The following is a 16,026-nucleotide window of genomic DNA, read 5'->3' on the forward strand; positions in this document are numbered from 1 at the left end:
CTTAACATTATTCCATTTCCTTCATGACACACTAATTATACAGTTTTCCCCACTCAAAAAAATCCTTCTTTAAGGTGTCCTGAAAGTTAAGAACAGCAGAGGTGTCTCTTTTGCAGGTATTTGCATTTGAAATATAACAGAAGCACAGCTCAAAACTAACAGGCAGATTATACCTTCATCTCTTTCAAAAGATCTCTGAAAAAACAACTCCAGTACTGCTCCTGTTGTTTAAAATTTCCTCTGTATTACACACGAGCAGCTATGTAAGTGTATGGTACAATCAACGTGTTCTTAGGAGCTCGGCTGGGTTCCTTCTCAGGCATTCTGCTGTCTTGAGCACACAGATATTTCTGTTTTGAGTGCAGTATGTTGAAATGTTCCTTTGAACTAGTTCTGCTCTAGTTAGCATTAATCTTTTTTTTTTTTTTTTTAAGGGAATGAAGCCTGTTATTGATCCAGTGGATGACAGCTGCTCTCTTTAAATGTAAATGCACTATAAAACCTATGAACATTTATCTAAATGTTTAACTAACTGAAATTCCATGATTTAGCTGACATTTCTGTTTTGAGGTTTTATTTGTCACTGTTCCTGCTTCCTGCCCTGCTGGCTGTTTTCCCTACAAGTTCGGGCTCAGTGTTTTGTCTCCTGTCTCCTCCTTCAACAGCTGCAATGGGTACTCACACACCACTTTATCTCTCACTCCTCCCAGTGAGGACTTGAGGAGGGGCAGAAGAGCAAGAAGAATCCCCAGAAGCCTCTGTGGATGTTTAAAGTGTTTGATCACCAACATCACCAAACAGAAGTAAAGCTGGACAAAACCCAGAAATGGACAGCCCAGCTGGCAGAGGACAGTGAGTGTCAGTGAAGGTGCAGGAAGCACCAGGAGAACACACAGAAGATGCACGAGCTTTACTCAGAGGTGAGATGGAAACCAGAGTAAAGGAATTATTTTAGGAAGAATGACTTGAAAAGGAGGTCAGAGAGCAGAGGAAAAACTTTGCTGATCACCAGACTAAACAAGTATGGAATAAGCAAACAATAATTGATTACCCAGCTGCTAATTAGGCAGTGTAGCAATAAAGCAATGAATTATAGTCAATTAAGTGTAAAAATCAAATAAGGAGTAAGTTAATTAACTATGCATGGAATCAATGAATAATTAGTGAATAACTAATTATGTAGGAAATCAACAGAGCAATTAATTAGGCAGCAATTAAATATGTGGAGAAAGAAAGGAACAGTAATCAAGTATGCAGGTACACAAACATCAGGAAATTCAGCCAAAACCAATCTGGGACATTCTGTTCACTAAACATGCTTTGTGGTTATTCATTATCTTCAGTTTGCCCCTATAAACTGTGCTAAATATATGTTGAAATAAATAATACCAATAATTTTCTTCTTAATTGACTATGTGGAAAATAAAGCTACAATGTAAGCGAAGCCTTTTTTTTTAATTCTTCCAAAACCCTCAGCATATTGCTTAATTAGTAGGGCTTTTTTTCTTCACACTAAGCGTATCTACAGCAAAGGGAGTTTAACAAATGGATTACTAAAAACAAAGAACAAGATGCAGACTAGGAAGCAGATTCCCTGATTCCCAATGTCCTTCACTAAGCATAAACCACTGTCTGTCCTGTTCTGCTTTAAAGCTGGAGTGGGGAAGAGGGAAGCGGGAAGAAAGAAACACTTATCTTGGAAAGATCACTGAAATTAACAGTACATAAGTGAATCAAGGAATATATTATTGTCATATATACTTTTAAACACTGTATGACAAAACCTAGTCCAGAGTCAATTTTAACTAACCAAAAACTTTCATTTTGCATAAAAGAAAGGCTCAGTGTTGGGTATTGTTTTATTTTTAATAACTACTTTTACAAGACACACAGAGCAAGGACACAAATCTGTATTTATATGCCCTAAATCATTCTAATAGATCCAAAACTTTTCTCCTCTCCTTTCAAAGCAGACAACAGTTAACGACTTCTGTAAGTGCCTTTGAAGTTCTGCAGCTGTTAAAAGGAACTAGAACTCCACAATTAAATACAAAATTAAAAAGTCACTGGATATTTGTTGGCCTGTGGAAAAAGTTGATAGGATGTGTAACTACGCATCTGGTCAACCTTTATAAAATAGTCAGCAATGAAATTCAGAATATGAATAATTATTTCTTTCCTTCTAAACTTATTACAGAGCTGAGACAAACTTGCCTCACCACCATCAAATTCTTAACAGGAACTTTCTGCAATTAAAAATCTTATTCATCAGACTAGGACTTGGTCCTGGGCGTTTTTTTTTCCTCTTTCTACTGTTTCTGTACGGATATCAAATACAATAAAAAGTGGGCACAACTATTCCAATCAAATTATTTGTTTTGTGAAAGAACTTTTCACACACAAATGTTGAGCATGTAAGATATTGAAGTGTCTAAGAACAATAAACAAGACTTTTTCTATTTAGGTAGAAGCATTGAAATGTGAGGTAGCAGTTAATATGAAAGCAGCATGCAAAAAGCCAATAACTTGTTTAAGACAAGCAATACTATTCCTTAGTAATAAAACAGCTTGAACTGAACATAAAAGAATGGGAAAATACAGTAGAAGGAATTATGATATCCTGTACTACTATCAAATACTTAAAAAATATTTTACTTATCAGATCTTACTCCTCTGAGCATGGTAGCAGCTTTTCATCTTCAAAGCCACTTCAAACATCCAAAATTTTCCCAAGCATGTTACAATGCATCTCTGACTTTTATTGCTTCACCTCTAGGACACTTGTTTGTTGGTTTTGCAGTTTTTTGTAGGATTTTTTTTTGTTGCTGTTGCTGTTGTTTTACTTAAAATCTACTTTTTACGGACCTCATAACATTTTAATCATTATTTTAGTAAAGATGCTGGTATAAACTAATTTTATTTCTCTTCATTAAAGAAAAAAATTTAAAAAACAATACTGGTTTCTGGCTATTTTCTCTATTTTGATTCATCAAGAAATTAATATCCAGTATTACAGGACATCTCTTGAATCAAAAGCATTATCCTTGGTAAGTGTTAAAAAAAAAAAAAGTATATTAAGTCTATAAAACAAACGATTTGCTACCATTAAAACAGCACTACCACAAGAACCCTGTGCTCAAAACTAACAAATTAACCATATCAGAAGTGGCAGGTGGAGAATCAAAACCTATTTTAGGGCTTCCTTCATCTGAATTTGGGCAATTCTAAACAGTAAGCAACAGTTTCCTAATTCACCAGCACAAAATGACTGCTGAGACAAAACCAGCAGTGCAGAAAGCATTCAATCAAAGAAAAGGAGCCCCTGACCATGACTGTTCTCACTCTTAGTTGCTAACAAATCTCAGCACAATTTAATTTCTTTAGTTAAGTGCCACAACATTTATTTTAACAGAAAGGAAGAATGCTACAGCAATGTTGGTACAGGATGCATTCCTTCAAAAACTAAAAGATAATGGTAAAATCAACACCACTTAATATGGTTTTATGGAAAACCCAGTCATACACATTCACCATTTTTCCTAGCCAGGCCATAAGTGAAGTTTACTCAAACTACATCTGTAGAGGCTCTCAAACATTGCATACAAGACTAAATTACACTGAAGTTTGTGAACGTTCATGATTAAGAAATAATGTATTTTAAAACCCCTACCTTTCCTGTGAGGGTGGTGAGGCACTAGCACAGGCTGTCCAGAGAACTTGTGGATGCCCCATCCCTGGAAGGCCAGGCTGGATGGGGCCCTGAGCAATCTGGTCTAGTGGAAGGTGTCTCTGCCCATGGCAGGTGGGTGGAATTGGGTGATCTTTAAGGTCCCTCCCAACACAAACCATTCTGTGATTCTATGATCTATACAATGCAAATATACTAGGACTGAAAGAAAGAAAGAAAAGTGCACTAGTTAAGGTGCCTGAGATATGAATTCATGATGGTGCTGTTGTGAGCAGAACAAAGTTAGCAGCTCTGTATATATCTAAGAGAAAATTACAATCTGAGAAATAAAAACAGAGGAGCATCAGGCTTTACCCACGCAAAACTTCAAGAGAGTATGAAAGTGGTTTTAAATCAAGACTGAAGGGTAGCTGACAAGTGCAAAAGACCACAAAGATGAAGGAGATTCACCTTGCAGCAGCAAAAATCAGAGAATACTTTCAAATGAAGGATGATACAGAAATCAGTAAAATTTTTGCAGGAAAGAACAGAACAACTTCTTAGGTTTGTTTTTGTAGTTGCTTTTAAAAAAAATAAACCTACATACTACTACAATAATGCAAGAAGCCTAATAAAGTGGCAAAGTTGGAATGCCTGGTTGTAGACAAGGATTACTGACATTCATGCATTCAAATAAGCTTCTGATAAACATTGTTGTAATGCCAGTGGGTCACTACCACTACCAAAATATTGAGGACGAAGTAGGATGCATTATTTTAAGGAAATAAGGCCTGTTAGAAGCAGATTAGGATCAAATCTGATTAACAGGCTATTTTAACAAGTAACAACTTCTGAGGAATTGAAATACAGTGTACAGAAAAGCACAGTGTAAGGACTACACATGAGCAACAATCTGACCACAGGAGTACAAATGACTGTGGCACACTGGAGGGGATAGAAGAGGTTACAAAGACAGAAACAACATATTGTAGGTTTTAATTAGCCTGATGCAGAGTGGTTAAACGTCAGGTCAGGACAGGATGCCAAGGTTAAACGTTTAGACACCATTAGTGACTGTTTAACCCAGCAAGCAGTCAGGGAAACCACACGAGGAGAAACAGCTCTTGAGTTTATCAGAAGTAAAACACAGGACCCTTTTCAAAGTGATATTATTTGAGAGTTACTCTGTAACCATGATTAAAATACTACTCAAAAGCCCTCTTAAAAGAGTGATAAAGAGCCAAAGGTTTGCATTTCACTTCAACAATGCAAACTATATAAAGATAAAAAGCATCTTTAACAGAACAAACCACAAAAAGGACTAAAAAAAGTTCCAAGACAAGTTAAATCCTTGAAAGCAGCATGAAGGCTATTTAAAAGCATCAGGTTTGATGCTAATCATCAAAGAAGGTTTTAGAAACAGGAAGGAAAAATCTAGCACAGCTAAATAGCAGTGAAATGAACTTTCAGTAGAAGAAAACATCTTTACAGAAGTTTTGTAAAATGAGGAAAGCAAAGGAAGATTTAAATTGGGTCAAATTTAATGTAAAAACTCAGTGAGGCAGGTCATTAAGGGCAATTCTATCAACTTAAAAAAGAAAAAGCAGAATGCAGCAACATTTTAAAAAACATCTCAATAGTAACAGGCCTGCCCAAGAGCCTCTGCAATGAAAAGTAATCTGTATAGGAAAAAGACTCTTCAAAGAAAGTGACCCCGTAGCAAAACAAGTGTTTCAATCTGCTGTCATTTATAATGGTTTGGAGAGGTTTTCTGTGAAAGATCTCTCAATTATAGCAAACACTTTAAAGACAGCCTCAAAACAAGGCTAGGAACTATACTCCTCAGAAACAAAACCTTACAGTTAAAACAGGCAGACCTATAAAACAGATGGTCCTATAATACAAAGACCTATTAAAAAAAAAAACAACATACTGGGCTTACATCTTTGGCTATTGCTCCTCTACCAGAATAATCATAATCATCATCCTTAAAAGTTGCAGAAATAAGGAAGATCAAACACAGCATAGTAAGCAGTTAAATAAATTAGATTTTTTTTTGCCTGAGAAGGGTGGAATTGAGGACTGGAGAAAAGGCAAAGTGTAAAATGAGGAACTACAAAACCATGTGTCATGAAGGACATGATCCCTCTGAAACTACTACCTGTCTTGCAGCTGATCTCTCCCTGCTACTGCAACTCTAAGGCAGGTACACATCCACTTGGTGTCCACAATTCTTAGAAGTTGACCAGGAAGCATCAAGTTGAAAGAGAATGGTCAGGGCTCAGCAAAGCCCATAAGAAGGTCTAAGACCATATTCTGGACAAGTATCACTCTGTGCATGCCCTGCTCTTACACTTTTCTATTTAAACATGCATCCTGAGTGGCTGTTAGGCACATGGAATGTCAGGAGTGAAACAAAATTAAGATCCAAATTATTCAATACTTTCTGACACTGTATTTTGTACATCACAATAAGAACACTGCCTAACATAAACCTTAATGTAGCTCAGTTATTCCATCATTCAAACAGGATCCTTTCTATGTCTGAGGTCCCAGAGGTGGACACAGCACTGCAGGTGGGGTCTCACGAGAGCAGAGCAGAGGGGCAGAATCCCCTCCCTCAAGCTGCTTTGGATGCAGCCCAGGATACATTTGGTTTCTGGGCTGCCAGAGCACATTGCTGGGTGATGTCTAGCTTCTCACCCACCAACACCCCAGTCCTTCTCCTCAGGGCTGCTCTCAATCCATTCCCTGCCCAGTCTATGTTTGTGCTGGGGACTGCCCCAAGCCAGGTGTAGGACCTTGCACTTGGCCTTGCTGAGCTCCACAAGGCTCACCCAGACCTCTCACATTCTCATCTAAACCAAACACATTGTATTTAACCAGTCTGAAACTGTATTTTTGAAAAGAAACTTGCATTTGAAACTAGGAGTTTAACTGATGATGGTAAATAAAAGCACACGTGTTTTTCTGTTTCACACACCCCATCTTTACAAATGCCCCTGGAAAAAAGTTAAATAAAGTTCTCTAAAAGAAGACAACTGTCTCTACACATTTATGTTGGCTAAAATATATAAAATTCAGGACTTGGATATAACATGGATTTAATAGGATATTCAAATAACTAGGAAATTAAATTATTTTCAGTTTAGATTAATCGCTTTATCAAACATATAAACAAGACAGCTTTTCCATCATTAAGGGAAAAAAAAAGCCAGAGTAAATATGTTGATAGCAAGACATTTTTATTTTCGTGTTCTAAGATCTCCCTCATGTGGCTAAACACAACACTGCTGAAGGTTCCACTGAAATACACTAATACACGATATCAAAAATGTGTAAGGTGCACTATCAGACACCAAAACCACTCAGAACCCCTCAAAGAATAAGCACAAACTACGTGATCAGCCATCGACTTCAGGACGCACTTCAGGAAACACTCTGAACCTGAGTTTTGAAAGCACCCATAATAGAAATGCATCTGAGGTCAGATATGCCTCAGCAGCAATATCAAAAATACTGAACACTCATGACAGTTATGTGTTCAAACACACTCAAAACACTTTTTATTAAGAGAAATGTGCTTGAATAAATATGAATTTATTAGTAGCACTAGTAATAAGAGAATTATTTCTCACTGAAAGCTGGATCCCAGAATATAAAGCAGTCCTGGAATGCTTTTACAATAGTCCTTAATAACACAGCACCTGTTGTCTATTCTGCTACTCAGTTATTCTCCTGATAGTGCAATTCTCATTGGCATACAATACTGTTTCACAGAATCACAGACTAGATGGAGTTGGAAGGGACCTCTGGAGATCCTCTAGTCCAACCCTCCTGCCAAAGCTGGACCACCTAGAGCAGGTGACACAGGAATGCATCCAGGTGGGTACTGAGTATCTCCAAAAAAGGAAACTCCATGACCCCCCTGGGCAGCCTGTTCCACTGCCATCCTCAACATAAAGAGGTTCTTCTACATGTTGTAGTCGACATTTCTGAGTTTTAGAGTATGGCTATTGCCCTTTAGTGGTGCTTTGAGTTGTAAACTATCCATCAATACTTTGTAGGACAGGTAGAAATAACGCAGGATTCCAAAAGTTAAGAAGTCAGCTCGGGGAATGACAACCAGAAGCCAAATTTGAATATACAGGGTAATTAACAGGCATTCAACTATTGCGACATCAGTTCACGAACTTGTACAGCAACAGCACATAGGGATTGTGAAATGCAGAAAAGCACATGCACAGCATTCCTAAGGCTGTCACCTCTGTGACACTTTTTTCACTGCTGGAATGAAAGCCAGGCCAATACAAGGCACGTAAAGGCACGAGATGACAGTGCACTGGAAACATCTTTAACACATCTTAAACATCTGCCTTCTGCAGATAAACTCTGGGGACCCTGAGCTGTTTACACTATTTACAGCGGCTGCCAGAGGAGCTCACGAGCGTTTCAAACCGAGGCCAGCACAAAATCACGGAATCACAGAATGGAAAGGGATTCGAACGGACCTCAAAGATCACCCAGTCCCAACCCCCCTGCCACGGCCAGGGACACCTCCCACTAGACCAGGCTGCTCAAGGCAACCTGGCCTTTGAACACTGCCAGGGTTGGGGCATCCACAACCTTCCTGGTCAACCTGTTCCAGAGCCTCACCACTCTCACAGTAAAGGATTTCTTCTTAACATCCAGCCTAAATTTCCCCTCTTTGGGTTTGTACTCATTATTCCCTGTCCTATCACTACAGTTCCTGACGAAGAGTCCCTCTCCGCCTTCTCTGCAGGCCCCCTTCACATCCTGCAAGGTTGCTAAGGGGTCTCCACGCATCAATTCGGCGCCAGCAGCAGCTCCCAGTGCTTCCCCACTCGCTGCTAAGCGGCAGCCTCGGGACGGGCAGCGGGGGAACAGCAGGACTCCTAGGTTCGGGCTTCCCGAGTCCTCCGTCGGCTTCCCGAAGCCCCCCCAGGTCCGCCAGCAGCGCCGGGCGATGGATTCTGGGGCGGCCGCCACTGTGGGAACTACTTGTCGTGCGGAAGGAGCGTCACCACAGCCCCGCCGGAACTACTTCTCCGAGCCCGCCGCGCGGGGATCCGTGCGCGCTCCCCCGCCCGCCCGGCCCGGCCCCGCTCACCTGCAGCCGCCGCCTCCATCGCCGCGGGGGCTCAGCGGGACAGCGCGCCGGGAGCCGAGCGCGGCCCGCTTGGAAAACAGAGTGAGGGAAAAGAGGAAAAAAAAAAAAAACAACACCGAATATCGGGTCCCCGTGCGGCGCCTTATGGCGAATCTGCCGCGGCCGACACGGCAGTGGCCGCTCGGCTCGGCTCCGCGGGGCGGAGCGGCGCCTGCGCAGTGGCGGCCGCGCGTGGCCGCGTCCCCTTGAGGCGCCGCCCGCGGGCTGAGGGAGCGGCGGGAGGAGGATGAGGGATGTGGGGGAGCCGCGACCGGAGATACCCGGGACAGCCGCGACACCCCGCCGGCATCTCCCCGTCCCCTTCTGAGCACCCGCCGCCCGCCCCAGGACCCCGGGAGGCCGGGACTGCTCAGCTCAGGCTGACACAGCCCCGGCATGCTAAAGGCGTTTTAATTCACCACCTGTGGGTAAAATGTGTTTTTATGAGCCTGGTACTTTAGCACGTACGAGGTGGTCATGGAATGTACTGGCTTTGTAGGGACCTTAAAGACCATCTCATTCCAACCCCTCTGCTATGGGCAGGGAGACCTTCCACTAAACCAGGTTGTTCCAAGCCACATCCAGCCTGGCCTTGAACACTTCCGAGAGTGGGACATCCACAGCTTCCCTGGGCAACATTGGTCTGATTGACTGCAGAGTCTTGCCATCCTTACAGTAGGGGATTTCTTCCTAATTTAAACCTACCTTCTGAGGTAAGAGCTGTGATCATGGGGACCCAGGGCATGTGTCCCTTGTCCTCTGTGTCACCACAGGTAACTCAGGCAGGAGTATATGAACAAACATCCTTGGTGTTTATGGGTATGAAAAGGCAAGTGTGAGGAAGCAGGGTCGTTTGTGTGTAAAAGTCGCCTCTCCTCGCTGGTGTCACACTTCTACTAGCCTTACACTGAGCTTTGCTCCATCAGTCCCTGCAGGTGCAGCATGGCAGGGCCAGGCTGGGTCTTAGCCCCCAGCAGACAGACTGGGCAGCTTTACTTTACCAGTGTTCACCCTGTCAGTGCGTCTCTTACTCAGAATTATTTGCATGAGACAACTCTTACAAAAACATGTTCTTTAGAATTTGTGTCAGAGATCCAACCAGAAGGGAAAGACCAGACCTCTCCAGAGGCTGTCATTGCTCCTCTGCAAAATTTGCCTCCTCTGACCAGATGCAAATAACAGAGCAATATTATAGCAGAGTCATCAGTGGGTGTTCTGACCTCATGAGAAGCAACATTGGGAACCTGTTTTAGACTGCAGCCTTGACCTGCTCTCTTCACTTTCTAGACTCCTTCTGCCCCTTTCTGCCCCTCTTCCTACCCACTGCACATATCTTCTCGAGAATGTTTCGTAGTTCTAGGAGCAATAAAGATGAAAGCACACTTATGCTCAAGCACACACTGCCCATGAAAGGAAGGGACTGTGCTCTTTTTTGGACATGAATAATATTCATCCTTACCTTGGCATTGAAAGAACATTCTCTGGTCCTTGAGTCACTGAGCCTCACTACAGCAAGTGGGGTGGATTCTCCTGCCAAGAAAAACACTTGTCTTCACATAGAACCACTGGTTGAGCATCAGCATGCCACGTGGTTTACTTTTTACATACAGATACTGCATACGGTTCTGCTTTGCACAACCACAAGCCTGTTTAAAAGGCTACATTAATAAAGGCTTGCTCTTTACCTAAGACAGCAAATCAGAGTTGGAATCTCTGAGCTGTGCTGCCTGTCCCAGTCAAAATGTTTGGGAGGTCTGTCTGTTGGATGTCAGAAAAGAAAGAGGAAAGCTATCACTGTTGGGGTGCCTGGTCAGGTCACAGAGCCTCATGAAGCAAAGTTTTTGCAGCTCTGAATAAACAATTTCACAGCTTAAACAAAAATGCCCTCAAGTTCTTCCAAGTGCCATCATATGGAGTGGCACTGCCATCATATGGAGTGCCACATAACTCATCACCAGCAGAGTTCAGCTGCACCACACACAACACGGATCCAGGCACTGGGATAAGCAGCATCAGGTGTGAGGCCCTCTCAACACAGACAGCAGTGATTCCTTGGGCTGTTCCATGCAGGACCTGGACTTCAATGATCCTTGATGGTCCCTTCCAACTCAGGATATTCTGTGATTCTATGAACAGTTCCTGTCTCAAGGGAGAACCTGATCTGTTCATCTCATTCTGTCACAGTTTCCTTATTGACAAAATTCAAGGCCCACACTACCCATGCTTTCCCTGTCCCTCCTGCACATTCACTTGTCTGACCTCTTTTGTGTTTTTCAGGTCCCAGTCCCAGTTTTCATTCACAGGAAAATCTTTATTGTTTTTCTGAAGTGCTCTTTCCAGATGCTTTCTGCACTTTCTCTCTCATCCCTGACGTCTCTCTAGCCACTTGCAGATAAGCTCCTGCACACACAAGTGTTTATCAAATACAGCTCCCAGTTCCCTCTCTTCAGCCCACTGAGTAGCTCCTTCTCATAGCCTCCATGCCTAGCTGGTATGAGTTGACTTCCCCTGAATCAACTCTTGTAGAATAATAATAATAATATCATCATCATCATCATCTCTACCAAGTGCTAGAAAATGCCAAGTTCAAATATAGAGCAAGTTCAGTATTGCACAGGGCTCCAGCCTGCGTATGGAGCTGGAATCCATGAACAGAGTGTGGATGGCCTTACTGAGGGCATATCAGATGCTGACTTCTCCTTTTCCCAGTTACATGGTCTGGCTTTATTCACAAATAGGAAAAGCACTTCACTGAAGATGTGTATTCCCAAGTGTGAAACGAGAGTGCAGCTTGCTTGGCTGTTCCATAATAGCCCCACAGAATTAAGGTGGTAGAATCAATCAAAAATTAGAATTAGTACTGCTTTGTACAGCTTTCATTTCCATTTGGTTCTGCATAAGCTATTTCTGGGAATCTTTTACATCCCACAGTCATACACTGCATTTGTTCAGAATATCTGACTCATTCAGCGTTGCTGACGTACCTGACCTAGATATGAACGAGGGCTACACAGCACAGGGGCTCGTCTGTAACACAAGACTCTGCCTCATTTGTTACAGAAGCTGGAAAATGTTGAGAAGTAAACATGAGGTTTTATGAAGAGAAACTAGGAACAGATTTCTCTCACAGAGTTCATTTATGATACAAAAACAGTGTTCATTAATTGCATCTTTCTCCTTTTCTGCTTCTTCACTGTGGCATTTGCAATGTGCTTTGAAAAGCTTTATGTATTTCTATAGTTGAAAATTTTAGCATCGGTGCTTAAATGTGATAATTACTTTTAAACCCCCTTATCCTGGATGACTTACATTGAAAATACCCAGTTTGGGAAACTTTACCCTAAACTTCAGTGCTTCACTTTCCCTTTTTTCCCCCGTGAGCATTTTGAGAAAATAAAGTCATTTCTGTTGAAATAGCAAATCAATAAATGTCCCATAAGCACCCAAAACAAAATGAGACAAAGCTCTGTTGAGGGAAGACACAATAATTGGCTAAATGAAGCAGTTGTCCTGTGAGAGAAAACAGTAAATTATGTGATTGTGACCTAAGGATCTGCAACAAAAAATACCAACAGAGGATAACAACAGACATATGCTGACAACCTTGATTTAGACACTTAATGACCTTCCAGTGCTTGAATTTCCAACCTGACTGATTTTTATTACCACTATTTTAAGACAAAAATCCTTTAGCATTTTATGAAGTAGAGTGCATAAAGCATTCTAGCAGGAGAGCAGAACTCATAGATACAACAAGCTAAATATTGTAAGAAACAGTGTAAAATAAAAAATCTTCAACTTTGTGTGCACTTGCTGTAGAATGGAAAAAACCCAAAACATCTGTCTGGGTCTTTTATTAATTACACAGTACACAAACACTCTACTGCATTTCAGTTTCCTGTACTTGCTTGCAAACAGTTCCCTGGGCAGCTTGTTCCAATGCCTAACAACCCTTTCTGTGAATATCCAATAATACCTAACCTAAACTTTGCCTGGTACAACTTGAGGCCATTACCTCCTGTGGCTTGTTACTTGGGAGAAGAGGCCAATTCCCATCTGGATACACCCCCCTTTCAGGTAGTTGTAGAGAGCAATTAGGTGCCCCCTGAGCCTCCTTTTCTCCAGGCTGAACATCCCTGGCTCCCTCAGCCGCTCCTCATCAGACTTGTGCTCCAGACCCTTCCCAGCTCCACTGTTCTTCTCTGGACACACTTCAGCACCTCAATCTCTTTCCTGTAGTGAGGGACCCAGAACTGAACACAGCACTCGGGGTGTGTCCTCACCAGTGCCAGGTCAGTGCCCTAGTCCTGCTGGCCACACTATTGCTGACACAGAAGGCCAGGAGGCCACCAGCCTCCTTGCCCACCTGGGCACATGCTGGCTCATGGTCAGCTGCTGTTGGCCAGCATCCCCAGAGCCTTTCCCGCTGGGAGCTTTCCAGCGCCTCTACCCCTAGCCTGGAGCACTGCAGGGAGTTGCTGGGATCCAGCAGCAGGACCCAGCACTTGGCCTTACTGAACATCATATAACTGGTCTGGGTCTGTCAATCCAGCCTGTCCAGAACCTTCCTACCCTCCAGCAGACCAAGACTCCCTCTCAGTTTGCTGTCATCTGCAAATTTAATGAGAGTACATTCAATCCCCTCATCAATAAAGATCTTAATCAGGGCTGGACAGAGTACTGAGCCCTGGGAAATGCTGCTAGTGACCAGCCACCATCTGGATGTGTCACCATTCACCACCACTCTCTGGGCTTGGCCATTCAGCCAGTTTTTAAGCCAGCAAAGAGTGCACCTGCCCAAGCCATGGGAAGCGAGTTTCTCCAGGAGAATGCTGTGGGAAAAGGTGTCAAAGGCTTTGGTGAAGTCCAGGTAGACACATCCACAGCCTTCCCTCACCCACTACCTGACAATAGAAGGAGGTCAGGCTGGTCAAGCAGAACCTGCCTTTCATGACCCTGTGCTGGCTGGGACTGATCCCCTGGTTGTTCTGTATCTGGCGACACTCACGATGCTTTGCAGCACGACTTCCCCTGGCACCATGGTCAGGCTGTCATTCCCCACATCCTCCTTCCAGCCCTTCGCGTAGGTGGATGTTGCATTTGCGAACCTTCGGTCAACTGGGACCTCCCCACTCAGACAGGACTGCTGATAAATGATGGAGAGTGGCAGGGTGAGCTCTTCCTCCATTCCGTCACTACCCTGGGGTGGATCCCATCCGGCCCCATGGATGTGTTGCATTATTTTTAAAAGAAAAGGGACCATTGTTTAGTGAGAGCAAAGACTGAACTTTGTAAAGTAATTAAGCAGTTCTTCCTGGGTTTTGTAAACTGTTTTTCCACTAAGAAAAACTTGAGCCATATTTACAGCTGTGGAGGTAATCACCAGTATCCATTTAAAATACATTCTGGGGGAGGACACAGAAGAGAGCATTCTCAAAAGATACAAACGTTTAAGAGAATTTTTTAAAGTTAATTAGCACATATATTTTTGTAACATTTTTATTTTCTCATTGATTTCAAAGGGAAAACAATTTGAGCTTATGGTCTGCACTTTTGAAAGTTCTACTTGAAAATGCAAAGATGAATGCTCAGAAATTATAGGGGGTTGTTTGGCAACCAGCTTTATGCTTAAGGAAGAAAAGTTGCCATTGCTTTACTGTAAATGCTACATTACTTTTTTTCCACATTATCTGTCTGCAGTAACTGTATCTGCTTGTTATTTTTATCTGCTATGTTTAATGTTGAGTTCTTGTTTAGGACTGCATAATTGCTATTTTCTTGTTACAGAACATTAACTTTATGCTTCCAGTAACAACTTTATAATGAAAATGCTAATAAAAATGGGGCAAACTACAAATGCAAACTACACAGTTACAAATCTCTCCAGAGCTTAGTATGAGGCTTATCATAATTCTTGACATCTCAGGATTGTATAGTCTACTGATACTGATTACACTGCACAGTTAATTTAAAATTTATCTCCTGCAGGCCTGAGAGAAAGGCAACAATTATAAATAACTTCAGAAAAATATAGACATACTGAAAATGCTTCTAATAAACAGATTCTGGTTTTCTCAGTGTAGCAATATAGTCACTGCAGGAGTCAGAAATACCCTGTATTAATCACATTTCTGCTTGCAGGTTTATGCTGTTTAATCCTATTACAACTGTACAGCATGTTTTTTCTTTGGTAGGCGATGTCAGGCTAGCTGGAGACAGCAGCACAGCTGGAACACTGTGCAGGTTTAAATGGTGGTTCTTCTTGTTCTTTTAAGTAGTTTTGGATTGGGGATTGTTTTCTTACACAGGGACCTATAAGACAAGAAATTATATTAGAGAAATGAAAGTTAAGAAATGCTATTATGTGCTGTTTCTTCAGTCTAGTACAAAATGAATACTGTGCAGCTGGACTGAGATAGAAATGCATGTGAGAAAGCAAACTTTGCCTGAAGCTTTTCAAAATGTTGCACTGTCAAAACAGAAGATTATTTATATTTATGATTATGTATGAAAAGTGCAGCACAATATCCAAACAGCACCCTGATTTCATTCACTTCACCTTTACTGTAATTCGGGGCAAGAGGAAATGTATATACGCACCAAATAAAAAAGGTAAATTCATAGTACAAACAGCATATTCTCCACACCACTAAGTGGTACTGAAAAAGGCACAAAGAGAGGTGTAGAAGATAGACATCCTTGTTATCGTATTCCTGCTGGGAAAGTTGCCACTGCTCTCATGGAACAGGGAGCTATTTATAGGATAGTGGAACAGAGAGGAAAAACAGCACCGATCATGCTGGGTTTGATTTATAAAATCTACAGTAGAAATTTGACAACCATGATATGCCCAAACTATACAAATCTGACAGTTCCTCCATGACTTGTATGATGTTAATTTGATTAGACATTGCATCATATGTTTGACTTCAGCAGATTGCTGTACAATTCTCAATCTTCATCAAGTTTCTGCAAGATTATCATGTTATTAAATACTTAATACCTTAATCTTCCTCCCAGGAAAATGAGAACCACCACCATTACCTATTGACATCATCTACCTGGACTTACAGAAAGCATGTGAGACAGTCCCACACAACATCCTTGTCTCCAAATTGGAGAGACACGGATGGATGGATGGATGGATGGATGGATGGATGGATGGATGGATGGATGGATGGATGGATGG

The 16,026-nt window shown here is 42.0% G+C and overlaps 1 protein-coding gene across 3 annotated transcripts in view; it reads right to left on the reverse strand.

The window, feature by feature from the left end:
* ZFAT (zinc finger and AT-hook domain containing) overlaps positions 1-8,987 on the reverse strand; it is a 78,917-nt gene extending 69,930 nt beyond the window's left edge. For 2 of the 3 annotated variants that reach the window (XM_069005526.1, XM_069005529.1), the window contains exon 1: positions 8,799-8,987. In XM_069005526.1, the coding sequence (XP_068861627.1) occupies positions 8,799-8,817 (19 nt within the window). In that variant the 5' untranslated portion in view covers positions 8,818-8,987. Of the gene's footprint in view, positions 1-3,670; positions 3,731-8,798 lie in introns of those variants that run through there. The other variant, XM_069005527.1, reaches the window with a different exon arrangement.
* Between the last annotated feature and the right edge of the window lie 7,039 nt (positions 8,988-16,026).

The sequence above is a fragment of the Aphelocoma coerulescens genome, chromosome 2 (assembly GCF_041296385.1).
Source record: "Aphelocoma coerulescens isolate FSJ_1873_10779 chromosome 2, UR_Acoe_1.0, whole genome shotgun sequence".
NCBI lineage: Eukaryota > Metazoa > Chordata > Aves > Passeriformes > Corvidae > Aphelocoma > Aphelocoma coerulescens.